The sequence below is a fragment of the Thermobia domestica genome, chromosome 7 (genome assembly GCF_964235325.1).
Source record: "Thermobia domestica chromosome 7, izTheDome1.hap1.1, whole genome shotgun sequence".
Taxonomy (NCBI): domain Eukaryota; kingdom Metazoa; phylum Arthropoda; class Insecta; order Zygentoma; family Lepismatidae; genus Thermobia; species Thermobia domestica.
In genome coordinates this window covers 124,561,381-124,571,403 of record NC_137460.1, presented here as the reverse complement: position 1 = coordinate 124,571,403, position 10,023 = coordinate 124,561,381, and the positions used below count along the sequence as shown (strand labels likewise).

General features: G+C 43.7%; 1 protein-coding gene across 1 annotated transcript; it reads right to left on the bottom strand.

Moving 5' to 3' along the window:
* Positions 1–418: 418 nt before the first annotated feature.
* Positions 419–3,601, bottom strand: LOC145689325 (uncharacterized). Its single transcript, XM_081763469.1, has 2 exons — positions 2,199–3,601; positions 419–458 (listed from the first exon to the last, which is right to left on the bottom strand). Exons 1-2 carry the CDS (start codon positions 3,599–3,601, stop codon positions 419–421), a joined length of 1,443 nt encoding a protein of 480 aa, XP_081619595.1.
* Positions 3,602–10,023: the final 6,422 nt, after the last annotated feature.

Here is a 10,023-nt window from a genome sequence, read left to right as displayed (position 1 = left end):
TAATTTTAGAGATTATTAAGGTGCTCTTTCCTCCAAAGAGGAAGCACTAACGTAATCGTTCGCCGGTGTAAGTGCCAAAGTCGTCAACTATTTTCTTCCTTCAATTATCTCTACCTCCGAAGAGGAAGTACCAAAATAAATCGTTAAGCCAAGAGAAATAGCAAGGTCGTCAACAGAAAAGATCAATTTGGTGCGTAACCTCCATGGAGGTATTAAATATAATTCGCGGTTGTTTCGTCGGCCTCAAAGAGGCAAGTAATCCAACCGTATATACGAAGATCGCGACTAAAATAAACCAATGGGGATGGAATGCCTAAGTGACTTGGTTATTTTTCTTCGCCAGCTACGAATACCCTATTTTTTACCTGGTTAGAGATTCCAGGTGGCCAGTTCGTAGTTAATGATTTTTTTTGTCCAGCTAGCGCACGCTAGCTCCTACCCGAAGAGGGTTACGCCCTCTGTAGGGGAAGAGATGCAAGAAAATGTAGTACGATGTGCAGGAATCAGTGGTGGGGATATGGGTAGATCCAAAACTTTATTGCACATACTGTAACGGTCTTTATGGAATTTAACCATAAACATGAGGTAAGGTAGGTACATACTTCAGTGAAGGAAGTAATAACTGGTAATGATATTATGTGAGATGATGAAATGAAGTGCGAAAGACATCACAACACACAGGTTCTGTTAGTGGAACAAATGCAGGTTATCTTCTCGCCTAGGGGCGACGCTAGGCATTAATGAAGACACAGGAGCCCTGTTAGTACAGAAGGTGTTACTGTGCGTATGATGGCCATATGTGAGGTAGATGAGCGGCTGTAGCGTATGGCTCGTAGTAGACGGCGTCAGGGTGGTCTGGGGGCAGAGTGTAACGGTACAAAGTGAATAGTAATGAGAGCGGAGGGTACAGAGCAGCAACGGAGGAGGCACTTCGAGCGTGGTCGGCAAAAGTTTGCTGAAGGAGTGGATGATTGTTGTGCAAGCGCTGGGTGATATATTTAGTACGTAGTGTTTCTAGATGATATAAGATGTGCGGAAATGTAAGTCTATTGTAGAGATCTTGAGTGGGACTAGGCAATTTGATACGAAAAGCGATTCGCAAGGCATGACGTTCCAGGATGAGTAATTTCTCGTAGTATGAGGTCGGAGCAGATATCCAAGCTGTAAATCCGTACGTGAGAATAGGGCGGAGAAAAACTTTGTATGTGTTCAGAATTGTATGAGTATGGAGTCCCCAGGTAGTTCCAGCAAGACTTTTCAGAAGATTGAGGCGAGAGTACGCCTTCTTGGAGATATCTTTCAGATGTGCTGTCCAGGTTAGATGGTGATCTAAGGTTACTCCTAGATATTTGACACTGCGAGTAGGTTTTAAAGGTACATCTTGTACAGTGAGGTTCAAGAGTGTTGGGTTGCGATGTACACGGGAGCGACGCTTCGGAGCAAGAAATACAATAGATTGAGTTTTTGCTGGGTTTATTTTCAGTCTCCAGTGGGAGCACCAATCAACAAAGGCATTGATAGCATCCTGGAGAGCCAAATTGAGCTGATGAAATGTTTTTCCCGTGGCAAAAAGTGCAGTGTCATCGGCATACTGAAAGAGCTTAACAGAATCTGGGATTGGTGGGAAATCAGAAACGAATAGGATATATAGTAAGGGCGACAAAGCCAATCCTTGGGGAACTCCAGAATGAAGAAAAATAGGAAATGAAAAACTAGTGTTGATACAGACGTAAGCCAGTCGACAGCTAAGAAAATTAAAGATGAATCGAAGATAAGCAATAGGCAGGCGAAGCTGTTTGAGTTTATAGATGAGAGCGGGATGCCAGACCTTGTCGAATGCCTTCTCGAGATCAAACAGGACCAAGCAGGATGGATTGCCTGTGTTAAAATGATTAGATATGGAATTTGAGAGGCGAAGCAATTGGTCATTAATACTAAAAGAAGGTCTGAAACCAGCTTGTTCGAGTGGAATGACGTCATGATGTGCCAAGTATGAATGAAGACGTTTTACAATGATCCGTTCCAATATTTTACTGAAGGTCGATGTTAGTTGAATAGGACGGTATGAGCTAACAGAAGCAACAGGTTTATGTGGTTTGAGAAACATAAGAGTTTTCGAAGTTTTCCAGTCAGCAGGTACAAAGCCAGTGCGAAGAATAAAGGTAAAGATGTGACAAAGCAGATATAAGACTACGTACGGACTTTCTTTAATATGTCTATATGTAATAGAATCCATGCCAGGGGCTGTGTTACGTCTGTGAGCTACAACTGAAGTGACGTCAGAGATAGAGATAGGTGCAGTAAGTGGATTGTTGTCGGGCAGAGTGTGATTAACATTAGGCTGGAGATAAGGAGAATCCAGATTGAGTTTGTCGACTGGATGCGAACGATGGGGATAGTCAGGTGCAAGAGGTGTAAAGATGTCCTGGAGATACCTTGCAAACGCATTTGCCTTATCTGTATCGGTATGCAGCGGAGTATTCTTGTCGATAAGAGGATATGTTGTGCGAGTATTGCGACCTGTAAGTTGCCGGAATCGTTTCCAGTATTGAGTGGGGTGTGAAAGTGAACCGAGATTGTTGCAAGCTTTGACCCAGCATCGCAATTTGTAAGCTTTAAGGTAATTATGCACCGTTCGTTGCAACTGCCGGTAATGATGAAGAGAGTCAAGGTTGCCAGTGGCAGCATAATCTCTATAAAACTGTCGAGACCGTTTGATCAGTGGTAAGTAGTGAGGCGGTAAAGAGGGGCGAAAAGTCGAAACTGTTGACTTAGGAATGTATTTGTCTGTGGCGTTGTGCATAGTATTGACCAGAGCATCCAGAGTTTCAGAAAGTTCTGATTCTGCAGTTGGTGGAGGTAAATGATGAAGATGATCCTGAAGATACGATCTGTAGGCAGTCCAATTTGCTTTATCGTAACGATAGATAGTACGGTGAGGAGAAGGCTGAGAAGTGGTAGTTACACGGGTCTGAATGTCTAGTTTGATTGGAGCATGATCGCTACCAATAAGATCAAGAACGTTAACACAGCTACGATGTGATATGTTGCTCGAAACAATAGCTATATCTGGAGTAGTCTGACTCGTGGGACGAGTCGGTTTTGGAAGTGGCAGAGTCACTCCAGTAGTATGACTGGTGATGTAATTGAGGAAACGGTCCCGTTGCGTATGTGTCCGGCTATGTAGATTCACATCTGCCATAATTATGTAGGTTCGGAAGGTATTTGAGATATACTGAAAGAAGCTGAACGGAATATCGTGCCCAGGACGGATGTATATGGTTGCTACAGTCACATACAATTCCTTGTAGTATAATGATGTGATAAGGTATTCAGGAAGATTGTGCAGAGCCGGAGAATGATTCCGAAATGGAATAGAAGGTGAAAACCCAATCGCTACTCCCACATTGGCTCGCATAGCAGGTAAAGTGCTATCTTGACGTAACAATTGGAAGCGAGGTATGCGGCATGACAATCGGGATGTGAGATGTGTCTCATTAAGGATAAAGGCATGAATTTGTTCTTCGAGTAAAAGTGCTTCGAAGAGCAGCTTATGCTTTGGTAAAGAACGGATATTTAAGAACAAGAAAGAAAGCGCCATAATGCAGTGAATGATAATATGGATGGCTAGAGGATAGCTCTTAAACCTCGGTTTCGAGTGCATTTGAGTGATAATAGACATTATTGCCGGAATATGTTGGGCAGATATTGGCGTGGAAAATTGCTTTAGCCGCGGTTTGAATTTGTTGGGCGATGTGATCTCGAAGGAATGGATGGATATTCTGTAGCGAGAAAGTAAGGAAGGTGAGAAGCTGATGGACAGTTACAGGTTGTTGTAAGACTCGATTGGCGGGTGGTTGGATTTGTTCCGGTATGCGTAATGGTGCCACAGTTTCTGGTTTTGTTGGTTCCGGAGCTGGTTTAGATCGGCATTTGTAACTGTATGTCGGGTGAGAATGATCCTGACACGTGGAGCAGGTTGGAGGTGATTGTAAATTTGTACAGCTTCTTGTAGGATGTGGGCCGGAACAGTAACCACATTTGAACGGATTTCTACATTGGGAAGTAGAGTGTTGACCATATACCTGACACCGTTCACAGCGAAGGGGTAAAGGAGCGGAGGTGCGTGACGGTTCAACACGATGGCGTTGTTTATAGATATAGGCGCCACGGGTGAGTAACTCATCGATAGTCTGTTGAGAGTTTGTGAGAACCCGCACCATGTATGTCAACCCATGATCGTTTTTGATTCTGATACATTTTATGATACTGTGCCCTTCCAGTTTAAGTTCTTCAAAGACCTCCTCGTCACTATAGCTCGGATCTACCCCTCGTAGAACGACAGACAATGTTGGTGATTTCCTCGGAGGTGGTGGCTGTTTCGGGCGTTGGTCGCTAAGCTTTGTCATGGTTGATTTGGAGCCAAAAATCTCAAAGCTGCACTTGTTCCGTGTCGTACGGAAAAATTCCGGGTCAGGCGTCTTAATAATCATGCCATTCCTAGTCTTGACGATTTGAGTGATGTTCGCCTGAGGCAAGTATATTGTGATCTGTACTAAAAGTAGCTTTGGATTTGAAAATTTTGGATCAAAGTTCTGAAGCAGGAAAGAATGGATGGTTGGTCGACTAGGAGGAGGCAGGTTTGGAAACTGACGGTCATCCTGAATGTCAATGATCATGGATGCCTCAGAGCTGGCATCGCTTAGCTTGTGTTGACGTTTAGCGGGTGGTAGTTTTGTGGATGCAACTGGAGAACGTTGACGAGCTGATGAACCCTGACTGCTAGAAATCCTTTCCAGAGAATGGCAACGTCGTCTAAGCGGTTTCCCGGATGAGCAAGAAGGTTCCGGTGCTATAGGGGGTAAGCCAGAATGTTGTCCAATGACCGGTTGAGACGCCATAAGTCACGGTGTAGATAATGAGTGAAACAGTGTGACGAAATGAAAAGATGAAATGAATGAATGATGAAGCCAAGCTTCCAAAAATATGTACACTAATGTGTACGGTAACGCAGTCTCCACTCGAGTGAAACCCTTAATCCCTCCTACTCTCTCGCCCGTTGCTGAGACTTGCCGTACTTGCGTCCACAAATACGTAATAATCACAGCCTGGACTTGACACTGAGAAAACAATACCTCCAAGGAAAAAGCTGGAAACCAGCGAAGTGATCCTGTAGTTAATGTTTTTTTTTTGCCTGCTAGCAATTGCTAGCAACTACCCGAAGAGGGTTACGCCCTCTGTAGGGGAAGAGAGGTAGATGTACTATTGCAATATATTGGAAAACAATAGATGGGCTATGGGTAGTTAAAGAAGCATTTTTATTAACAAGCAATTCAGGTCATTATGGTTTTAATAACCATAATCATTAGGTTGGTTTAAGGTTTAGATGTGAAAGAGCATCTGAATGGATGAGAGCTTATGGAAAGCAGGTGGATGAGAGCAGATGAGAATGAGGTGCAGTTAACATTACAACACACAGGTTTTGTTAGTATGACAAATGCGTGTTATCTTCTCGCCTAGGGGCGACGCTAGGCATTAATGAAGACAAGGGTGCCCTGTTAGAACGGTAGGTATTACTGTGCATATGATGGCCAGATATGAGGGAGATGAGCATCTGAAGAATATGGTTCGTAGTAACGACTGTCTGGGTGGTCAGGTGGAATAGTGTAGCGGTAGAGAGTAAGCAGTAATGAAAGCGGAGGAATGAAAACAGCAGAGGGGGACAGATTACGGGCGTGTTCTTCAAATGTTTGCTGTAAAAGTGGATGGTTGGACTGCAGACGCCGGGTAATATATTTTGTGCGAAGTGTTTCCAGATGATAGAGGATGTGTGGAAACGTGAGGCGATCATAGAGGTCCCGAGTTGGACTGGGCAACTTAATTCGAAAAGCAATGCACAAGGCATGTCGTTCAAGAATTCGTAGTTTCTCATAGTATGATGGTGGTGCAGATAACCAGGCGGTAAAACCGTAAACAAGTATAGGTCGCAGAAAAACTTTATAGGTGTTCAGGATCGTAGTCGCAGAGAGACCCCAGGTTGTTCCAGTAAGACTTTTCAGCAAATTGAGACGACCATATGCCTTTTTTGCGATAGCTTGCAAATGGGCCGACCATGTAAGGCGGTGATCGAAAGTAAGACCAAGATATTTGACAGTACGAGAAGGTTTGAGAGGTACATTTTGAACAGTAAGATTCAAGAGACTAGGATTACGGTGTATACGAGAGCGGTATTTCGGTGATAGGAATACAATAGCTTGCGTTTTCGTTGGATTTATTTTCAAGCGCCAGTGAGAGCACCAATCGACAAAGGTATTGATAGCAGCTTGTAAGGCCAAATTAAGTTGGTGGATAGTTTTACCAGTGGCGAGCAGTGCAGTATCGTCTGCATACTGAAAGAATTTTACTGTAGCTGGAACAGCAGGAAAGTCGGCAACATATAGAATGTACAGTAATGGTGACAAAGCCGATCCTTGTGGAACTCCAGAATGAAGAAAAATTGGAAAGGAGTAACTGAAATTAATATAGACGTAGGCCAGGCGACAAGTGAGAAAATTAAAAATGAAGCGAAGATAGGCAATAGGCAATCTGAGCTGCTTCAGTTTATAAATAAGAGCTGGATGCCAGACCTTATCAAATGCCTTTTCCAAGTCAAACAGGACTAAGCAAGATGGATGTCCTGTGTTAAAATGGTTGTATATGGAATTAGTAAGGCGAAGTAGTTGGTCGTTGATGCTGAAAGAGGGTCTAAAACCAGCTTGTTGAAGAGGAAGGCTGTTGTGTAGTGCCAGATAGCAGTGAAGACGTTTGACAATGATACGCTCCAGAATTTTGCAAAATGTTGATGTTAATTGAATGGGACGATAAGAGCTGACAGTGTGAGCAGGTTTGCCTGGTTTGAGAAACATGAGAGTTTTCCAGTCGACAGGGACATAGCCAGTACGAAGAATAAATGTGTATATAAGAGAAAGCAAATATAAAACAATATAGGGGCTTTCTCGAACGTGCCTGTATGTAATAGAGTCTATACCAGGAGCTGTGTTACGTCTATGAGCAACAACAGAAGTAATGTCAGATATCAAGACTGGCTCAGTAAGAGGATTGTTCTCGGGAAGAGTATGTTGAATATTTGGTTGTAAATGTGGAGAGTCCAGATTGAGCCTGTCGACGGGATGAGGACGATGAGGTAAATCAGGTGTCAGTGGTGTAAATATTTCCTGAAGGTACTGTGCAAACGCATTAGCCTTGTCGATATCGGTATGAAGAGGCGTATTATTGTCAATAAGAGGGTAAGTTGTTCGAGTATTTTGCCCAGTGAGTTGCCGAAAACGCTTCCAATATTGCGTTGGATGAGAAAGGGAGCCGAGATGGTTGCAAGTTTTGATCCAGCTCCGTAGTTTGTAAGCTCTGAGATAGTTGTGAACGGTGCGTTGAAGTTGTCGGTGGTGATGCAAGGAGTCTAGGTTGCCAGTAGCGACGAAATCTCTATAAAATTAACGAGAACGTTTTATCAACAGCAGGTATTGTGGAGGCAAAGATGGTCGAAAGGCAGAAGTAGTAGATGTAGGAATGTACTTGGCAGTAGCATTTCGCATGACAGTAGTCAGAGATTCGAGACAATGATAAAGGTCTGATTCGGTACTTGGTGGCGATAGCTCAGAAAGATTTTCTGTGAGATGCGATCTGTATGCAGTCCAATTTGCCTTATCATAACGATAGGTAGTTCGTGGAGGTATATCCTGAGAAGTAGCGGAACGAGTTGTAATAAGGAGTTTTATAGGAGCATGATCGCTGCCAATGAGATCAAGTACCTCAACAGAGCTACGATGAGATATGTTGCTCGACACAATAACTATATCCGGGGTAGTCTGGCTAGAAGGCCTGGTAGGTTTCGGTAGTGGTAGTGTCACACCGGTAGTATGGCTAGTGATATAATTGAGAAACTGGTCTCGCTGAGTCGCCGGACGGCTATGTAAATTCACGTCTGCCATGATTACATAGGTGCGAAAATTATTAGAGATGTATTGGAAGAAACTGAATGGAATATCATGACCAGGACGGATATACAAAGTTGCAACTGTTACATAGAGGTCTTTATAGTATAAAGATGTGATAAGATGTTCAGGAATATTTTGTAAGACGGGTGAATGACTGCGAAATGGGATGGAAGGAGAAAACCCTATCGCTACTCCTCCGTTGGCTCGCCTGGCTGCTATGGTGCTATCCTGCCGTAACATTTGAAATCGAGGTATGCGACATGTCATGTTGTGTGAGAGATGAGTCTCATTAAGCAGAAATGCATGGATCTTTTCTTCAAGCAAAAGCGCTTCAAAGAGCGGCTTGTGCTGTGACAGAGAACGTATGTTCAAAAACAAGAAGGAGAGCGCCATGGTGAAATGAAGAGAGACATGGTGGCTTTTAAACCTCGGTTTCCAGTACATTGGAATGATAGTAAACATTATTGCCAGAGTATGTGGGAGAGATGGTAACGTTGAAAATTGCCTTGGCTGCGTACTGAATTTGTTGAGCGATGTGGTTACGTAAGAATGGGTGGATGTTTTGTAAAGACAGAGTAAGAAATGTTAAAAGCTGATGGATAGTTACAGGCTGTTGAAGAGCGGGATTTGTAGGTGGTTGGATTTGTTCAGGTATGCGCAGTGGCACTACTGTCTCTGGTTTTGATGGCTCAGGAGCTGGTTTGGATCGGCATTTGTAACTATATGTTGGGTGTGAATTTTCTTGACATGTGGAGCACGTCGGAGGTGATTTCAAATTAGTACAACTACGTGTAGGATGTGGGCCCGAACAGTAACCACACTTAAAAGGGTTTCTACACTGAGATGTAGAGTGTTGTCCATAGACCTGACAGCGCTCACAGCGTAGAGGTAATGGAGAAGAAGTCCTGGATGGTTCTACACGATGGCGCTGTTTGTAGATATATGCACCACGAGTTAGCAGGTCATCAATGGTCTGCTGTGAATTGGTAAGTATGCGCACCATGTACGTCGGACCATGGTCGCCTTTGATCCGGATGCATTTGATGATCAGGTAGCCCTCTAACTTGAGTTCTTCGAGGATCTCATCGTCCGTATAACTCGGATCTACCCCGCGAATAACAACAGAAAGAGTAGGTGATTTCTTCGGCGGAGGTGGCTGTTTGGGACGTTGGTCAGTGAGCTTGGTCATTGTAGATTTCTTTCCGAAAATCTCGAAACTGAACTTGTTCCGGATGGTACGGAGAAATTCTGGATCAGGTGTTTTGATTATCATTCCGTTCCTGGTCTTAATGATCTGACTGATATTGGCACGAGGCATGTACTTAGTGATCTGAACAAAAAGAAGTTTCGTATTCGTGAATTTCGGATCAAAGTTTTGAAGTAAATAAGAATATATAACTGGTCGACCCGGTGGAGGCAGATTAGGAAATTGGTTATTGTCGTGGATGTCGATATTCATTGAAGATTCGGAACTAGCGTCACTGATCTTATGCTGTCTTTTAGCAGGCGGAAGTTTTGTTGATGCTACTGGGGAACGGGAGCGAGCTGAAGAACCCTGGCTGGCAGAAATCCGCTCCAATGAATGACATCTCCGTCTTACGGTGGTCCCGGAAGAGCAGGATGGTTGCGGTACCACTGGTGGTAAACCAGAGTGTTGGCCACTCACGGGTTGAGATGCCATAAGGCACGTCTGAGCTTCTGATAGTCTCCGTCCTGTAGTGAGTTGAAGTGAAAGTGAAAATGATGATGATGATGATGATGATGATGATGATGATGAAGAAGAAGAAGAAGAAATGATATATGAATGATGAAGCTAAGCTTCCAAAAATCTTGTACACTTGTGTGCACGGTAAGGCAGTCTCCACTTGGGTGAAACCCTTAGTCTCTCTCACTCTCTTGCCCGTAACTAAGACTTGCCGTGCTTGCGTCCACAAGCACGTAATAATCCTAGCCTAGACTTGACACTGCAAGCAATGCCTCCAGTGAGAAAGCTGGATACTACAGAAGATGTAGTTAATGAGTTATGGAG

What these genes read in the sequence shown, in the direction of transcription:
- LOC145689325 (XM_081763469.1), bottom strand. Translation starts at nt 3,601, where the DNA reads ATGGCGCTTTCTTTCTTGTTCTTAAATATCCGTTCTTTACCAAAGCAT. An exon ending in AGACATATTAAAGAAAGTCC is followed by an intron (nt 459 to 2,198) that starts GTACGTAGTCTT and finishes CTTCCCCTACAG; the next exon opens with AGGGCGTAACCCTCTTCGGG.